The sequence below is a fragment of the Lissotriton helveticus genome, chromosome 7 (assembly GCF_964261635.1).
Source record: "Lissotriton helveticus chromosome 7, aLisHel1.1, whole genome shotgun sequence".
Lineage (NCBI taxonomy): Eukaryota > Metazoa > Chordata > Amphibia > Caudata > Salamandridae > Lissotriton > Lissotriton helveticus.
The window spans coordinates 465,312,500-465,332,821 of NC_136068.1; the positions used below are offsets into that span (position 1 = coordinate 465,312,500).

At 45.5% G+C, this 20,322-nt stretch overlaps 1 protein-coding gene across 2 annotated transcripts in view; it reads left to right on the forward strand.

Annotated features, from left to right (window-relative positions):
- Positions 1-20,322, forward strand: part of INO80E (INO80 complex subunit E) — a 275,519-nt gene that overhangs the window by 129,429 nt on the left and 125,768 nt on the right. For both annotated transcript variants that reach the window (XM_078652431.1, XM_078652432.1), the window contains exons 3-4: positions 1,688-1,758; positions 6,366-6,418. In XM_078652431.1, the coding sequence (XP_078508557.1) occupies positions 1,688-1,758; positions 6,366-6,418 (124 nt within the window). The remainder of the gene's footprint in view (positions 1-1,687; positions 1,759-6,365; positions 6,419-20,322) is intronic.

The window sequence follows — 20,322 nt, forward strand, 5'->3', positions numbered from 1 at the left end:
TGGACAATTACAACAACAAAAAATCCACATTTTAGCCAATCATGTAGCAGAAGTAGAAAACATTCACATGGATGAACTAAGCAAACAGACAAGCACATTGCATGAGTGGGAGTTAAAACAGGCATAAGACAGCCTGTTTCTTCAGTAGGGCACACCTCATGTAGACCTGTTTACAACTGTTGAGAACAAAAAAAAGCTAGTACTTTGCATCCAGACATTACCATGCCCAGCCACACGAGAATGCACTGTCGATGACCGGTTGGGCAAAATTTGCTTAGGCCTTTTCTCTGATAACCATAGATTCCAGCAACTCAAGTTCAAAGTCTTCAGTGTTACATTGATTGTGAAGGCACAAACATAGCAACATCAAAAATGGCACTCACATCACTTGCAATTGCACGAAGCAAGATTCCAGTACACAAAGACATGGGCTGTGGTTTTTCATCCAAATCCAAAGGAGATGCAACTTACAGCTCAGTTCCTGAAATAGCCACATTTGTTCATTTAAACCTCCCATGGAAAACTTTAAATATCATAAGGAAGCACATAAACGCTCCACTATAAAGTGCTAAGCTTTAAAGTGGAATAGAAACAGATACATTATGTGGTGTAGGTGCAGCAATTTACAACAAAATCGAACAAACAAAACTGTAACATTGAGATATCTTACACATCTAACAAACTGCAAGCATATCTATGCTTCCTTGTGAGTGGAAGAATAATACGATTGGGCTATGAGAATGCATCTTATCTTCTTACCATGGGTAAGTTCATACTACCCCAACAGTTCAACCGATGTAGTAGAAAGAGCTTTAAATACATTAGATATATGAAAAACAGAAATGTACTATATGTCAGAAATAAAGAGCATTAGAAAGTATGTGCAATTTTTGCAGCACACATCCACCACAAGCATTAGCTCTAGCAGTTGCTAAAGGTACCATTGCCACATGGATAGTACATACCTTTGAGTACTGTTATCAGTAAGCACACACAGCAATAAAGGTTAAATCAAGGGCACATCCTACTAGAAAGACAGGGGCGGCATTAGCTTCTAGGTTGAATGTCTCTCCACAAGATGTTCATGGCTGCAACACATATTTATTTATTTAGTTATTTATTTATTTATAGAGCACAACATTTATCCCAAAGAAGCTGAAAACAGTCAGTACTGAGAGATTCTGCTATTTGCATTCTGTTTTCAAACTCCCTCATAGGTCCTAATACTGCTAAAGAGTTGGTGCACACTCTGCAAAAGAAACCAGTTATGTGCCTGTGAGAAGGCTTCTGTAGCTCTTCTACATCCACACACAATCTTCCCAGCTCCCCAGTAAAGGTGTGAGAGTGGTACATCATTTAGAACAAAAAAACGAAAATGAAGTTTGTCAGGGTACTTACGGTCAATGTCACAGTGAGTCGAATCTCATCTAAAAAAAAAATGATTGTTTTGAAAACCCTATCCAATCACCAGAAGGCAGAATAATGCACACCTTGTGAATATATGAGTGTCAAGCTGCAAAATCATTGTTACAGGTAAGTAACTGGTTTCTTATCCATGCAGTTGAAGTTCTTGTTCTGTGGTAAATCCATTGTGTGTTAATGCTTTGGAAGTAAAGGTATACTGTTCTATAGCCTCTAAGAGGAAATCAGAGCTTATTTAAATATGTTTTACATATTTCTCACACAGGAGCAGGAGTGTTTCCAAGAGGAGCTCAGAAAGGCCCAGAGGAAGCTCCTTAAAGTGTCTCGTGATAAGAGGTAAGTGTGACCCACAGCTCTGCTGATGCCCTGTGACCTTCATTGGTATCAAGGTCCAAGACCCAGAAACAGCCATGCCTTTACACTGCAGCCCTGATCTCCTGGTGCATCTGCTGTTCTAGTATTGCAATATATTCTGGGATGCCTTTAAGGCCGCCTTTAGGGGGGAAGCCCTAAGTTTTGGGTTATGCAATCAAAAAAAGCAGGCAGCAGAACTTCAGGAGTTGTATCAGGGCCTTATAAAGGCTGAGGAGCTACTTATGCTGGGTATACACATAGGGATGGACGTTACTGAGTTTACAACTGCGGTAGTGCGTCTTAAAGCAAGGTTAAATCTTTATTGGACTCAGGAAGCTGCAAAAAAATTCTTGGTTAAACAGCAACTTCATTATGAGTATGGGGAGGCAAGTGGCAGGTGCCTAGCCCAAAAACTCAGAGGAAAAGAGGCAGCCCAAAGGATTGATAACATCATGGACTCGAATGGCTGCTCTATTGAGGGTGAAAGCGGTATCTTAGCAGTGTTCAAGCAGTTTTATGATACACTTTATGCGGGAGATTATTATGACGCTGATCGGGCAGGCAATCTGGTTCGGCAATACTGTGAACAAGATTTTACTGCTGATGAGGCAGAAAGGTTAGATGCTCCAATCATGCTCGAGGAATTGGAAGCAGCGGTAAGTGGGCTAGCAAGTGACAAGGCGGCAGGTCCACACAAATTACCCCTGAAAATCTATAAAACCTTTTTTGGCGTACTAAAGGGTGATTTACTAGCAACAGTTAGAGAGGCCCAGAAAGGTGCTGCCCCCAATTCTTAGGACGAAGCGTGTATTGTCGTGTTCCACAAGAAAGACAAGCATGTAAATCTTCCGGCTTCATAGCGGCCAATATCGTTATTGAATACGGATGGGAAGATCTATTCAAAGATATTGGCTACCAGGTTAGCAACAGTTATTACCCCACTGGTAACAATCACGCAGCATGGATTCATTCCGAATCGGGGCACGACAAATCATGTAAGTCGGGTAATAACATTACGAGATCATGCCGACGCAACAGGGGAGGCGTTGTGCCTAATTTTATTAGATGCCGAGAAGGCTTTCGGCAGAGTCTCATGGGGCTTTTTATGGGAAGTAATGAGGCGGCGTGGTTTTGGCTCACAGTACATCACTGCCGTGCAGACACTACCGTCAACCAGTCGCCAGGATAAGCACCATGGGACTCTAGTCGGAGGCGGTTCTCATCCAGCGGGGCACTAGACAAGGGTGCCTCCCCATTGCTGTTCTCATTATACATCGACCCTTTTTTAAAAATGATGGAATTGAGCACTAAGATCCAACCAATAATTTTACAGGACAATCAATATAAGGTCCTCGCTTATGCTGATGACGTTGCCAGTCACGTCTAGACCACCTCCAGCGATGCAAGAGATCGAGTATCTGGCAACGGAATTTGGGGCAGTATCTGGCTATAAGCTAAATACAACCAAAACCCAGATGTTAAGTGCGAACTTGACCACCTATTCGGATCCAAGGGTTTTACAAGAGGTCACTTATTTGGGTGTCAGGATCCGGACCTCAGCAACTGCACTGGTTAAATCGAATTGGGAAGCAATGTGTCACAAGTGAAGGTTCACTAACCTCAATAGCCGGGTACAACAGGAGCAATGCTATTATACCAATGCCCCTTCCACGGTAAAATCTGTGAGTCTATTCATAGAACTCTACAGAGAAACACCGTAGCCGGGGAAGGGGTAAAAAGGGACAAAGGAAACAAAAACATTGGAGCAGTAAATCAATTTGGCGTTCAACTCAAGGGAGATAGCAGTCTTCGCTTCTCTCTGCGCCCTGGATGTCCTGCATATAACAAGAACCAACAAATTATGAGTAACCCCTCCCTTCCCACATGTATTACTTATCAAGGTAGTATGTAAGACTAACTGCACACTTACATTTCATACTGCCCCACGTGCTCCAAGCAAAAACAGTGCAAAATAGAAAAAATAAAGAAATGAAACAAAAGATTTAAATGTTTCTCAGGTTCCTGGAATCCTCCAAGAACACACTGTTTATCCTTCCGCGTTCCTATCCAGAACGTAGTAAGGAAAATGGAAAATGTACTTAGCTGCCCTTCTCTCTTGTAGAGTCTTCAGGTGAAGTCTATTAATCACAGCTTGCGATCCTACTCCACACGTTTTCCGCAAACAGCAAACTCGAGGAACTGATTGTGCATAGTTGTCATTACTTCATGAAATGCAGCCCTCAATTCCTTTCCGCGGTAAACCCACGAATAACGTTTTATTTTCTTTCTCTCTTCGGGCATCCAGAATATCCAAAATCCTATCAAACCACTGACTCGCCTTCGCGCTAATGCGAAAGACAATGCGTGCAATCCTTGTTATTAAATCCAAGCGCGCTCCGGCGCTTACTTCATGAGCACTACGAAGCACTTATCAAATCCAATGGAAGTCACACGCACTCCGCGCGATCGAGACAACAAGTCTGAAACAGCAAACCAAATCCTGGGGAAATATCCAAACAATACTTGGCCGAGTGAAGAACCAGGAAGTCCTCAGGTGACAAGCACCGGGGAAAGGGAGGAACAGGTTTAGATAGAGAAACATAGGAAAGAAAGGAAGGACAAAAAACGGCAGGCATTCTGGGAGATGTAGTTTAATCCTTACCCTGACATATTCTACAGCGTAATCGTGACACAATGTTGACGGGGGTTAGGCATCAGTTAGACCGGTCTGAATGTTTACATCTTTCTCTTGTAGGGAGATGTAATCTGTTAAAGATGATGATACTTCCAAAGTATTTGTATTTTTTTAGTTGTGTGCCCTTAGAAATCCCAAACACTAGTCTGGCACAATTACAATCTATTTGTATGCGATTTTTGTGGTCTCGGGGGAAGGCTTGTCGTGCAATGCGATATATGGTGCTACCTAGAATGTCAGGGGGCTGGTCTGTAATGGACTTCACCTTGAATTACTATGCATGTATGATTCAAAATATGAATATATTACTTACAGGGGTGGGGCTTTTAGATATTGCGGAATCCCCCTCTATATATCAGATGTTATTGGGTGTGAAAGCCAAAAATTGTTTGTTTTTAAATCTAGATTGGAACTACTACAAGCGCACTAGATTCAAGATTTTGGGGGCAGCATATAAAGTATGAAAAGCAATTAAGAAAATGTATGGGTTTGAGAAAATATCCTGGTAAACACCATTGGCGGCTACAACTTTCTTCCCAATTGTATTTTGGGACCTTGTGGTCCATAATTGGCGATCTAAAGGAATAAGGCTTGTTGGAGATTTGTACTCAGAAGAGGGCCTCAAATCATTCAATCAACTTAGGGAGCAATATCATCTGCCCAGGGAGGTTTTTTAAAGTATTTACAAATCAGGCACTATCTGTTTAAATACTTGCGGTAATATCCAAGCCAATCCTTTGATAGAAGCAAACAGTAAATCGGCAAGAATTGGCACTTTATATGGGCTTATGCTTAGTACTAAGCCTAATGTTTTGGAGGAGCAAAGTCGTAAATGGGGGATTAGACTGGGGCGACAGGATATATGTTTAGAGACTTCCATTGAACTAGCTTCCCAACTATTCCTGTCTGCTAAACTATCTGCTCAACATTTTAAATCCGTCTTTAATCTATACTATACCCCGAATAAGATCTCAAAATGGAGTGGGGATCAAATAGGGAAATGTTTTCGTTGTGGGAATCCCGCTGCATATGATGTGCACATTTTTTATGAGTGCCCATCCTTAGTTAGAGGAGCAGCTGGAGACGTTCCTAACAGAATTTCTTGGTGTTCCTACGCAATTATCATCTGTTCAGATTCTGCTAGGGGTGGAGATGGGACCTGCGGCGGCGGGAATATCAAATCAGCATACATATCTAATTTTCTTAGCCACAGCTGTATTAAGATTGTGTATAGCTTCTGACTGGTTGCAAAAAGAACCGCCTACATTCGAGGCTTGGAGGGCCAGGTTTTTTTCTATGTTTAATATGGATTATAGCTTGTATGCTCTTAAAGGACACCGCAAAAAGAAGCTGGGGAGACTAATTTGGGGAGCAGTCTCGACCTACTTGGATTTAGAAACTTAAATTTTGTTTAATGGGTCCCCCAACTTGTTCTTTTTTGTGCTATGCTATCTTTATTTGCTCTCCTTGATTATGTTTGACGTATGAAAACATTTTTCCTCCTTTTTATTTCTTGTAAGATTTATGCGGTATGTTGACTGTATGTAATCAATTTAAACCTGCTGACTCATGTATTTTCAATAAAAAACAAAAAATATATATTGTAATATATAGGAGTTTTCTCTTATATGCTGCTATCATAATGTATTTTAATTGATGAAAATTTTTAAAATTGGGTTGTTTTATGTATCATGTATATATTGTATCTTTTATATTTGGTTTTATTCTTATGTATAGTGTCTTTTATATTTGTTTTTATTCTTATGTAGTGTCTTGTGGTGTACTTTTATGATCTGAAGTCATCGAAATAAAGTCTTTGATTGATTGTTCTAGTACTGTGTCCACACACAACTCTACTACCTATGCACAAAAATTCTGACTTTTCTTTTTGCAGCTTTCTGTTGGATCGCCTTCTGCAATATGAAAATGTGGATGAAGACTCCTCAGGTAAGTAGGGCGCTCCCAAGCTCTGTTGGGCGCACCACAGCCGGGTCTGGTGGCTCAGTGGACTAAAGCAGCCAATGCAGGGGCCTGTGTTCGACCTCATGGTTGGTCACAGGTTCAAATACCGGTGGGTCTACTCAGCCTTTCATCCATGTGAGGTCGATAAAATGAGTACCATTGAGTTGGGTAATAATAAACATCTGGTTCGAGGCATATGAGCTGCAGATTGTACACTATGCATAGGTCGCCACCTAGTGTTGGGCCCGGATGTTTGCAGTTTGTTGTTGTCCTGAAAAGTTTTTTGGAAGTCACAAGATAGGTGACTCCTCCTTAGGACCACATTGCGCATGGGCATCGGCTCCATCCCCAGATTGTTTTTTTCCGCCATCGGGCTCGGATGTATTTCCTGCGCTACGGTTTGGAACCAAAATTTCCTTCGGCGCACAATCCTCACCCAGTTCGACGGTATTGTCTCGATCGTGATCTACCACGCGATTCTCAACTAACTTCGAAGTCTTCGATTCCGGTCGTCGACGAAGGCCTTCGAGCTTACCTAGGCCTCACTTTCTGGCTCATGGAAAGGACGCCATTCAAGAAGTGTCCTCAATGTGGGTCGAAGTTTCCCCACACCGACCTACATGAGGTGTGCAACCTGTGCTTTTCACCGGAGTACGAGGCCAAAGACTGTTCGGCGTGTGCCTCATTCCGCTCCAAGAAGACGATCCGGGACCGATGAGCTCGAAGAACTATGGCTCGCTCGTCAGCTCCGATTCCCGCCGACATCTTCGATGAGGGCGTCGGCGTACCAGAACACCAGCACGCCGAAGAGAGTATCGGATCATCAGATGCCGAAGACTCCAACGTCGAGGAGGTCACTCCAGCTCAACGGGTCGTAAGTAAGACCGTCGACCCCACATCTTCCTCGACACCTTCTAAAAAGGCTTCGATCACACCCTCACCTTCGGGCTTGGGTGCACACCGAGAGACTGCTTCTAACGCCCCGCCTTCGGGCCCGGCAAAGAAGACCACAAAGCCTTTAGGCTGCTTGGGCTCGAGCCAGCCTACTTCCGGTGCCGACCCAGTACCGACACCGAAGAAAAAGCCAACTTCCTCTTCCACCTCGACCGTTGCTTCGACACCCAAGCATACGGCGCCCAAGACTGGCAGCGGTTCATCGACACCGAAACCGCACTCGGAGCCGAGTAAAAAATCAACCAACGCTCCAGACTCGCACGCATCGGGGCCGAAAAAACCCTCGGAACCGAAAAAACAGGTTCCTATAAAAGACACTTCGAAAGGGCACACTCCAAAGCCAACTTCCGACTCGATGCCTAAAAAACCTAGGGAGCTGAACATTTCGACGCCAAAGAATTTACCTGGCTCACAAGAGCTTTTTACACCGGATCCACAACAAAAAACCCTTGTAAAGAATCCCAAAACTGGACAATTGACTCTCGGCTCCAAGAAGAGACCACTTGAGGCGCCAGCACCTCCTCCCCCTGCAAAGAAGAGACATTGCAACCTCTCCATTAAGGGTCCCTTCTCCTCCACCTCCCCATACTGTTCCTACTCAAACACCTCCTCCACCACAGCATTCACCTACACCATCTCCTAACCCAGACGATGATGTACACACAGATTCTGATTATGAAGGTGGGGGTGCACATTACCCACCGCACACTAATAGTCCCCCACAGTCACCTAATCCATGGGATGATTACAACACCCCTGATGTGCCTTATGTCCCACAGGATGATGTCTATTCTTCCAGACCTTCCCCACCAGAGGATACCATAGGTTTTAACATGCTAGTCCAGAGGGCTGCACAATATCATGGGGTAGTCTTACACACTGATGCAGTGGCGGAAGACTTCCTATTAGACACTTTTGACAACACACAAAGGTCTCCGGCCATCTTACCAATGCTTAAGGGCGTCATCAAGCAAAGAACAGAGGTTTTTAAAGACCCCGTCAGAGCTAGGGTCCTCAATCCCCGCATTGAGAAAAAATATAAAGCTGCCCCTGCAGACCCAGCTTATATAAAAGGCCCGGCACAATTAGATTCTTTAGTGGTATCCAATGCACGTAAACGTGCTAATTCCCAAATAACAGTGAGTGAAGTGACTTTTATTGTGTAGTTAATAAAAACCATTACAAAAGTAACAAATACATCAGTTTAAAATTGGTCAATATGCGTACGAGATTTAAATTTAAAAACATTGATAAAATATATGTTACATGATACATGTTAGGGAAATTAATACTGAACTACATAGTCCGTTTTTGTGTTAGTTCTATACAGAAAGTGCCATTTTTTCACAATCTTAGGCTCAATTTAGATAGATCCCTTAGCTGATGAAAAATGGCGGATGCAACTCTTCTATCTCAAGATTAACCCCTTCCATGCTCATGACGAGCTCAGCTCGTCATGCAGTACACTGCTTGTGTGCTGATGACGAGCTGAGCTTGTCATGAACAATGGTAAATGTGCATCTGCAGCACAGAGCATGAATTGCTGTAGCATTTATGTGGTTAAGGTAAGTTTGGTTCGATCTACTGCGAGTTATCTGAGACTTTCGACTGGGGGAGAATGGCGATGCGGCTTCTTCAGTGATTGTAGGTACAGAGATCTTATTACTTCTTTATGTTACAACGTGAACTTCTTACATGGTTGCAAATACAGAGTTCTTATGGCTTCTTTATGTAACAGCGTGATCAGAATTTTTAACTTCTCTTTACCGTAACACCTCTTTTGTTCTCGAACTTCAAAACAAACTTAACTGATCTGCAAATTAATTGTGGGTCTGCTGTGCACAGGACTTGTATAATGGCTGAGCGGCAGGTACGTATTCCATGTTCGTTATACTTCGCCTTTAACCAGTGCCGACGTTCCTGGTCCAGTGCAGGACAGATGCAAAATAGGTGGATGAGGTCTTGTTTTGCGGCCCCGCATAATTCACACTCCTTGGAGTCTGGTTTCCTCCAATCCGGCTGATCTGCATTTGTTGGCAGGTTACCCATCCTTAAGCTGAGGTATTTCAGTTTGACATATGATGAAAAGGAGAACCCTAGATAGTCTGCGGGTTTGGACGTGTTGTATGATTGAAATATCATCCAGGCATGCGCACATTGACTAAAGATTGACTTGTCGTTGATCAGCGAGTGCCTGTTTGCCGCCTTTTTGACTACTTGCTTGAATGAAGATACCGGGAGTTTGGTTTGCCATAACGAAGCAAGTTCGGTAGTGACGAGGGACAATTTTAGAAACTTGGTGTACTGAGAATTGGTACTATTTTGCATGGCCTCCCACGTGGCAGAGTTGATTTATGTTTCCCTGTGCATCCAGATGTTGTACCAGAACTTAATGGTCTCGTATTTTTTTTGTAGTTCTTGAGATTGTAGACCAAACTCAAGTCGGACCTGTGCCGGAGAAGAATTACCCGGTAAACTGAATACCCGCTTATAGACTCCAGTATGAATTTTGTCTAAAAGCTGTGCACTTCTCCCATGATGTAACACACTGCCATAGGCTATAGTAGGGAGTAGCTTGGCTTTGATGATTGTCAGAAGTGGATTAAATTGGGGGCCTTTTAGCTGCTTGGAAATACTATTGAATGCATGTAACAGGGCCATTCCCTTTTTTTCGATGACGTCGAAGTGCTGGGAGAAGTTAAGGCGTCTGTCCAGTTGTATTCCCAAGTACTTATAGCTATCCACTACTTCCAGTTTGTTGCTGTCTAGGACGAAAAGTGGTGGCGCTTTGCGTTGACGAGTTATTATCATGATCTTTGTTTTTTGAGTATTTATTTCAAGAAGGTTCAGCCTTGTGTATTCAGCCAGTTCATGCAGGAGGCGTTGCAGACCTATTTTTGTCTGACTAAGAAGCACCACATTGTCGGCATTGGAGAGATATGTCAGCCGTAGGGTTCCTAGCCGCGGTGGGTGGGCGTTAATCCCGTCCAGCCTTGTGGTTAGGTCTGCCATAAACAGATTAAAGAGATGGGGGGCCAGGACGCAGCCTTGTTTCAATCCGTTATGTGTATTGATCCTCCGTGTTAGCCGTTGCCCATTGGCGATCTTTACCTGCATCCAGGTGTCTGTATATAAGTCCATTATAGGATTTAGAATTGTATCCGGCAGGCCCTGTTGCTTTAATTTGAACCAGAGTAATTGACGGCTGACTCGGTCAAAGGCCGCCTTGAAGTCAACCAAGCAGGAGTACAATGCTTGATGGCTTTGCATGCTCTTTTTGGCGATTAAACTTATTTCCATGGCATTGGCATGGTGCCGGTGCCCCTGCGAAACCCTGTCTGGTTTACCGGAATCTTCTTATTGTCCTCAGACCATTTTATAAGGTCAATCAACACCAGGGATGCATAGTATTTTGCTTCGGCGTGGATAAGTGCTATCAGACGGTAATTGGCTGGGTTTTTGCGGTCTCCTCCTTTATAGATAGGATTTATAATCGCCCCTCTCCAGCTTTCTGGGAGCCGACTTGTATTGCTTAATGATTTAAATAAGTTATTTAACTTGCACGCCCAATATTGGGGGTCCTCCTTGTAGATAGCCTGGGGGACACCATTCGGTCCTGGAGCACTATCTTGCCTGCTTCTCTTAATTATTTGTAATATTTCTATTTCCGCATATGAACTGGATGTTTTGTCTCTACATTGCTGATTGCTGCTCAGATTGTTTAATTGTGCCAAGACGGAGGTCTTCGAGTTCACTACGTTTAATGAGTTGTGGGCTGCTGTTGTGGGCAGCGACGGTGGGTTTACTGAAAATGTTTCAAGTAAGTGTTTGACCCATGCCTGTTCCGTAACACAGGTCGTGTTTATTGTTTGTGGTGATCTATTTAAAGCATTTACCTGTGACCAGAATGCTTTGGTATCAGATTTCTTTATGTTGTATAGCAATTTGGTCCAGAAGTCAGTAACTCTGGGTTTTTTTTCAGTCCAGATTTGTTTCTTGTATTGTTTCCTTATTGATCAGATTGTTTGCCAAACGCACAAATTTGTACTATGATCCTTTGCTTGCCTCATTAACTGCCGCAGACGCCTTCTTAAGGACAGTATGATCTTACTGGGCTTACCATGTGTCTTTTGGTTGAAATTCTTGCTTAGGTTGGCTCCGGTCTTTGGTAGTTTCTTTAAAAAGGCTGTCCATGTTTCTGCACACAGTTCATTGTCGTTGGTTATTGTTTGCAGTAAATACTTTGCCTCCTGTGCTATTTGCGATATTGATTTACTCGTCCACCTTATTCTCTTCAGGTTGATTGTTGATAATTCCCCAGCTAATGATCGGGCTTTTAAATGTTTGGATGGTGCCAGATTGATTTCGATGTGTTGCATTAGATGGTCACTATTTGCCGAACATAGAATTTGGAAGTTCTTAATTAACTCCAGTAGAGGGAGCGAGACAATGGTATAATCCAGAGTTGAACTTGTGCAGGGGCCTATATAGGTGTTAGAAGGGGGTTTGTCCTGTTTAATTCTTCCATTGAGTACTCGCAACCCGTGGTTTTCCAGGGCCCACATCGAGTGTCTTCCCACTTGATCGATCTTCTTGGAGGGCGGGATCTCCTGTGTTTCAACCGCCCAGAATTCGTTTGCAGCGATGATATTGTCCTCCTCTTCTGGGAGCTGAATAAGGTTGGCGTTAAAATTGCCCGTGAGGATTATCTCCCATGTTGGTTGATCAAGACGGAAACCAGATATTACATTGTTGATACATTTGAATAGCTCCTTTTTTACCTTCATTTTGGGATGGGCGTATATGTTTATTAGGATTATGGTTCCGATGCCAGCCTGGGATACCCTCTCAATTTTGATTATTTGCATATATGCTGTGGAAGTGGCCAGTTGGGAGGCCTTGATCTTTAATGCGGTGTTTATGTAGACCGACAGACCACCCTTCGCCCGACCATAGCGCTGAGTGCGAGTTGCACTAACATCATAACTGATTCTGCCTGGAACGTCAATTGGCTCTGTCAGCCATGTTTCCTGCAGGGCGATGATGTCATAGGCGTCCCAAGTGAACATTTTCCGTTCGTTATTTAAGATTTCTTTAGCACCAACGATGTTCCAGGAAAGGACTTTTACTGTACCTCGTCCGGTGTTGCACGCCCCGTTATTAATTCAATCTTCCGTTGGGGACTAGCTGTTGTCTGTTCTGGTGCTCAGTTTTAGAAAATTCTGCACCCCTGGCACCATGCAGTACAGAGTATGTATGTCGACTTACCCCGGTATGAGCTTCTCCTTTGGTGCGTTTTCTTAACAGGGTCGAGGGATAACCTGTCGTTGCCTCCTCCTTAAGCGAGATCCCCCATTCTTAAAATGTCATGGTTTCGTTGAGTAGCTGCTTAACAATTTCATCGCTCCTCCAAATTGTAAGAGTGCCTTCTTTGGCAGCGTTGTTCTCAAGATTGATAAATTCGATTGTCAGTAAGTCTGCAGATGTTATATGGTTGAGGCTCGGGATGGCCGATATCAGATGTAAGATGTTTCCTCGGTTTAGATAGTCTTGTGTGCCTTGCATTTTGTAATTTGGTATAAAAAGTAACCTTCCAGTTGTTGTTTGTTTTATGCCATACATATTACAATGCAGCCGAGTTCTCATTATTTTATTTCTTCCGTTTTCCTTTGTCTCATCCCTTATGTTTTTGAACTGTTGGCTGTGTTCATCGTTCCCTAGTCGCTCTGAGCGCATGCTTGCCTTGGTTTTTGCTTTATCAATTGTTCCTTTTTGTCCGCCAGGTTCTATATTTGGCCTACGATCGTTGCCGGTGGTCGTTTTTTCAAGTCCTATGCTTTCTTGTTGGTCGTGCTGTTCTGTAATAAGCATTACTTCTAGCCGGTCGTGCTTACTCTTGCCAACTTTTGCTATGACTAGTCTTGTGCTGGCTTTATCCCTTTTCGAGGTAATATTGGTGGTCATAATTGTACTAGGATTTGGAAAAACTTTGTTGATTATCGACGCCTTTGGTCACTACCCTTTGGCATCCGTGCTTGTTAGACTCATGTCTACTGTGCTCTTGTTTCATTTTTTTTTTTTTTTAAAGACTTTTATTAAGAAAGATGACATCATACAAGGCAAAAAAACAGTGCGCATGGACATGTGTTCCCAGAGGAGGACGATCGATCAAATTGTTACACAGCAGAACAATATTTCAGAGAGGTGAAGGGGAGGGGGGTCAGCGGGGAAACAGATTAGTGATAGCAGATAATACGAAAAACGTGGACTGTCGGATCAGGGGGAAAGGGGGACATCTTGACTCACACTGAACGGGGGCGTGCATATGTTGCCTCGATACGCGTTCCACTGGCCCCAAATTTTGTTCCATTTCCGGGGTTTGCCCCGCGCCACATACATAGTCTTCTCTCTGAACATACACCAGTCCATATTCTCCTTCCACACCGATACCGTGGGCGGCCGCTGGGAACCCCACAATTGCGCAATCTCTCTCTTGGCGATCATATTCCCAAGGGTCGCCCACTGCGTCTGCGCCACATTATAATCATTCGGCTCCCATACATTCAACAGGCAGCGTCTGGCTTCGGGCAATAACACCACTCCAGTGACCCTTTCCATCACAGCATGCACACGACTCCAAAATTGCACCACCTCGGGGCACTCCCAGACGATATGGAGGAACGTTCCAACTATTCCACAACCACGCTTACATAACCCATCAGAGGAATAGCCCATTCGAATCAAGCGCGGACCCGTAACATATATACTATGCAGGATCTTGAGCTGAACGAGTCGGAGACGGGCCGGAATCGCCACCTCCTTGGGCGAGGAGGACTTGCAGCCTGCCAGTCCTCGTCATCCAGCTCAAGACCGTCACCGGTCCAAGCCTCCCTGAGTCGTATCAACAAATCCACTCGATTGTTGATCAACTTTTTGTAAATCAAAGAAATAGTGCTGTCAGGCACATAGCCGTCGAGGACCCGATCTTCAAGAGGAGAGGACTCGGGGATGTCAGTCCCCGCCGGGAAGGCCGATGTCAGGGCATGGTGAATCCGTGCACACCTAAAGAATTCCCGATCACTCAGGTCATGTTCTGTCTTCAATGCCGCAAAGGTCTTGATTTTGCCCTTGGTCCAGAGGTCACCCACAGTACTGATACCAATCATGTCCCACTTTTCAAAGCCTTTCGTTTTCCAGAGACATCCCAATCTTTCAGACGCATACAAAGGGGTCGCTCGAGTCAATCGACCCCGCCAACCCACTGCCGCAGTCGCGTCATGCCACACTCGTACAGCAATCTTGGTGGGTCCAGATAAGTCCTTACCCGCCACCTTAGCATAGAGTGCCCTGTTGTAGTCCCCGCCCGATAGCAGGTATTTATCCATCTCAAATGCAGGGTTAGGAGCAGGAGCATACGTTGCATAATTAATCGCACTCAACTGCGAGGCCCAGTAATATCGCCTGATATCCGGAAGTGCTATGCCTCCGTCATACCAGGGAAGTGTGAGTTTAGCCAGGGCGATGCGCGAACGGCCATCCCAGATTAACCGTCTCTGGAGGCTCTCAACCTCTTGAAAATAGCTCACCGGAATATTATCGAACGTATTTTGGAGGGCGTACAAAAACCGCGGCAAGGACATTATTTTAAAAAGAGCAGCGTGCCCGAGTGGAGACAGCGGCAGCCTGCGCCAGCGCACAACATCTAGCTTCAACCTCTGAAGAGGAGGGAGCAGGTTATGCTCATAGCGAGCAGCTGTGTCCAGAGATATAAAGATCCCCAGGTATTTAAATCCCATCGGCGACATCTGAATAGGGCACCTACGAGGCAGGGGAGGGAGACCACCCGAAAGCACATACACACAGGATTTGGCCCAGTTGATCACAAGGCCCGAGTTCTTTCCAAACGAAGTAAGGACGTCAAACAAAACATTCAGCGATTTCCGAGGGGACGTAAGGTACAACAAAATATCATCTGCGTAGAGCGATACACGATCCTCGAAATCCGGGGTCCATTGAATACCCTTAAGCGAGGGCTCCCACCGCAGCCAAGCGGCCAGAGGCTCCAGGGCGAGGGCAAAAAGCAGTGGTGACAACGGACAGCCCTGCCGTGTGCCCCTCCTGAGGACGAAGGATCCAGACAGACGGCCATTCACAACCACCTGCGCCAGTGGCTCTTCATACAAAAGTTTCACCCAGCCGATAAACTCAGAACCAAAACCAAACTTCGCGAGAGCGGCCCAGAGATAAGACCACTCTAGCGTATCGAAAGCCATCGTGGCATCCAGGGAAGCCAAAATGGCCAGGTTGGTAGATTACTTTGGTGCTGTTCGCATGAGATTTCTCCTTGTACCTCTGTTGTAGGACCTGCAGCCTTATTTTGTAATTTACTGTGTAATTTTGTTTGCTTAGAACCAGTTACACTTGTTTGCTTATCTTTTTTTGCGTTACAGGGCATTTTGCTTGTATTCTTGTCCGAAAAGATTTGGGAGTCCAACCAGGGATTACACCCCTCACTGTCTTTGCTGGCTTTTTGCTTTATTTGATTTAGATGTGAGTCTAGTCTAGGGGTCGAATGGTTATTTGGTTCTTCCTTATATACGGCCTCTGTCTTTCTAGCGTTTTTATTTCCTTCATCATCATCAATGACTAGTGGGCTACTGGCCCTTGGTGAATCTAGGTTTATGTCGTTTGTTAATGGGGCTAACGGAATAGGTATCATTGTGGTTCTTTGAAGCTGTATATTTGGTATACTCTCTTCCATAGCTTTTTCGCTAGGGCTGTCCATTATCCATTCAATGACACCTGACGACATTGTGTGGTTAATTTTTTCTTGGGCCGAGTCATAACTTATGTTTTGCGTGTGTTCCGTATGCACTTGGGCTTGTATTTGTATCTTGTGCTTATTATTTCCCTGGGCTACTTGTGAGCACTTGTCTAATTCAACTATTCCAATGCCCTTTGCTGAAGTGACGTTTACACAGGGCTGGGACGACTGTGGAACAGCTGAGTCCGTATATGCCTTGCTCGGGGTCATAGGTTTTTGTAGTCCATTGGAGGTAATTGGCATTGAGTATATTGCTGTTGATGGATCTTTCAGAAATGTGAATTTTCCATTGGGCTTCATTGTGCCAAAAATTGAGTAGATTGGTGGTATTAGTGAGGTAGTGGGGGGATTGACTATGATGTCTTCGGAGGGGCTAGTGAGTGTTTTCTTTTTGGATTTCCGTTTCGTGGTCTGCGGGGGGTTCCTTCGTGTCTTCCCGGACCTCATTGTTCCGGCCGGCTTGACACCCAGGCTTTTCAAGGCTTCTCACTGCGCTTAGAGGCCTGTGCACTGGGACCTCAAGAGGTGTTAACTTGCGTGGTATTCAGTAATTACGCGTGGTGCTAGTTAACAATGGGCTGACCTATCCCGAACACCCCCTCCACATACCACTCCAAACTCCTCTCCAGACAGTGGCTAACTTTACTACTGTACACCACCACTGACACCTCTGTCACCTCTGCCACTCAACCCCCTCCACTACTCATCACCGAATCTGCTGCTCACTCGCAGAATGCTGCTGCTCCTTCGCAGGCTTTAGTTGCTGTCTGTGCTGCTGTCAGTATTGTAACCGGTGCGTGACTCCGCCCGGCACTGGCTCTCCTTGATCCCAGCCTCTCTCCTCTGCTCCAAGTCGAGCTCCTGTGCGACTAGCACTTTAAACGCTTCACAATATGCTTTTGGGCGCTTCAAGTACCACAGGCGCCTCCGCGGCGCCGCCTCGCCTCCCCTCCTAGCGAGTTTGTGTTCGACACAGGACTGCCGGCACCTCGGGGCTTCAGGGCACTATGGGCACTAAGGAGCGCTACGGCGCAGCACTTCGAAACCACCGGCGCTTCACTTGCTTCCAAGCGCTGCTGCTTCAGGCGCCCCGCTTCTGCTTCTACTTCTCCGGTGCAGTGCAGAGCGGTGCGGCACGGTGCGAAGTGCCTCAGTGCCTCGGGGCGAAACAGTCCACGAACGCTCTCGACCCGTGCCCAGCTCCCGCTTCTACTTCTCCAGTGCGGTGCGGTACGATATGCGATATGTCTCGGAGCTTTTGGGATGCTTCGGAATGCTTCGATGCCACCAGCACGCTGGCCGGTTACGGCTCCCGGCTCGTGGCACCCGGCTCCGACACCCGCTCTCAGTCGACAGCAACAGCACCTGTAATAGCTCAACAGCGCCTCCTCAGCTTCCTCCCCCAAAAAACAAACAACCACCAGACAAAGAATCTAAACACCTTGACGCCTATGGCAAGAGAACTGCGGCACAAGCAGCTAACATCTGGCGCATTGCCAACACCCAAGCCTTGCTGGCAAGTGTACGACATGGCACATTACGACGAACTAGAGTCCCTAATGCAGCACCTACGAGACAAATACAAAAACATGGCTAATGAACTTATACAGGAAGATAAAAATATCACTAATACTTCCATCCGTTGTGCCCTAGACGCTGCAGATACTGCCTCAAGGGCAATCAATACCAGCACCTTACTATGTAGACATGCCTGGCTACGTATTTCAGGTTTTAAACCTGAGGTGCAAAACTCTATACTTAATCAGCCATTTGATGAAACACACTTATTTGGCCCAAATGTTGACGTGTCTTTGGAAAAGATGAAGAAAGACACCGACACTGCAAAATTTATGGGAGCCTTGCAGCAGCAAGCTCCCAGACGTTCTTTTCTTCGCTCATCGTACAGAGGCAACACAAGAGGCCACTCCTCAGAAAGTCCCTCCTCTTCCTACAAAACCCCTGGCCAATCCACATTCACCAAGGGCTACCCGAGAGGGGGTTACAGGGGTAACAACAACAAAGGCAGAGGCAAAAGCAACACCTCCCGCTCTGCCTCCACCCCTACCCAATGACTTTTATCCCCTTCTCCCCCAACATTCCACTCCTGTGGGGGAAAGACTCCAACAATTCCTGCCTGCATGGATCAACATCACATCAGACAGGTGGGTGCAACAAATTATTCACTCAGGGTACTGTCTAGAATTAACATCTACCCCACCAAACATACCACCCAAACAGCGTCCAATGTCACAAGAACATCTGTCACTCTTAAAGCAAGAAGTAGTATCTCTGCTAGAAAAAAGTGCAATAGAACTAGTTCCTCTGCACCAGCAAAACAAGAGGGTTTACTCTCTATATTTTCTATTCCCAAAAAGGACGGCTCTCTAAGGCCTATTTTAGACCTCAGACCGCTAAACATATATTTACAATCAGACCATTTTCACATGGTCACACTCCAGCAAGTCCTTCCTCTCTTGTCAACAAAACGACTTTCTGGCTACTCTAGACCTCAACAATTCACAAAGCTCACAGGAAGTATCTCAGGTTTGTAATAGACGGGCAGCACTACCAGTTTAAAGTTCTCCCATTCGGAGTCACAACAGCACCAAGGGTCTTCACCAAGTGCTTGGCAGTGGTGGCAGCGCATCTACGAAGACAGCACATCCATGTTTTCCCGTACCTTGACGACTGGCTCAAAAAAGCCAGCTCACACAATCAATGCATAAAACACACTCATACCACCATCCACCTGCTCCACGACTTGGGGTTCACAATAAACCACACCAAGTCTCATCTACAGCCATCCAAAGTACAACAGTACATAGGTGCAACAATAAACACCTCAACAGCGCTAGCTTATACCACCCAGCAAGGCTAGCCAGCATGCAAATTCTCCTAACAAGGTTTCAGCTACAACACTCCCTCCCAGCAGGAGTGTTCATGCAACTCATAGGGATGATGGCCTCTTGCATCTTCATAGTACCCCATGCAAGACTTCAAATGCGTCCGCTACAAGAGTGCTTATCACGTCAATGGAACCAGGCTCAAGGTCACTTAACAGACCTAGTGTTGGTAGACGGTCGAACTCATTGCTCTCTGCAGTGGTGGAACACAAAAAACCTTTCCAAGGGATGACCGTTCCTAGAGCCAGTTCCCCAGATAATCCTGACTGCGGACGCATCGCTCTCCGGCTGGGGAGCCCACCTACTGCAACACACCATGCAAGGCAGGTGGACACCGCAACAAAAGTTACTCCACATCAATCATCTGGAGTTACTAGCAGTATTCCTAGCACTAAAAGCTTTCCAGAAGCAAGTAGCAAACAAAGCTGTGTTAATCCGCACAGACAACATGACAGCAATGTATTACATACAGAAGCAAGGAGGCACGCACTCCCTGCAACTATCTCAACTAGCACAAGAAATATGGAGGTGGGCCATACCTCAGAACATATTCCTTCTAGCCCAACATGTCCCAGGAGTACAAAATACTATAGCAGGTCTGTTAAGTTGTCAAACACAACAGACCCACGAGTGGGAACTTCATACGCAAGTTCTTCAGCCATCAGATGTGGGGACAACCTCAAATAGTACGGAGGTGTGGGTCACGCACTCCTCTTTGTGCATAAGGTCAACCAGTTGTGGTGTGCTTCAAAGATATCACCCCCTGACAAAGAAGGTGTGGAAATCACTAATGGGTTAGTGACACCTAGGATAGGTATCAACTGTGCTCGAAGAGTTGATACCTATCCTAGGTGTCACTAACCCATTAACAACCTCAAATAGACCTGTTTGCCACCCACAAAAACGCAAAATGCCAAAGCTTCGCCGCCAGATATCCACACCCGCTGTCCAAAGGCAATGCAATATGGATGAATTGGTCAAACAGATTTGCGTACGCTTTTCCACCTCTACCACTCATGCCACTAGTAGTACGCAAACTACAGCAGCATTCTCTGACCCCCATCCTAGTTGCTCCAACGTGGGCCAGACAACCGTGGTACACCACACTGCTACAACTGTCTGTGGTACCACACCAAAAACTGCACCTGTCTCCACACCTCTTAACACAGAACCGTGGAGAGTTCAGGCACCCGGACCCAGCTCAGCTC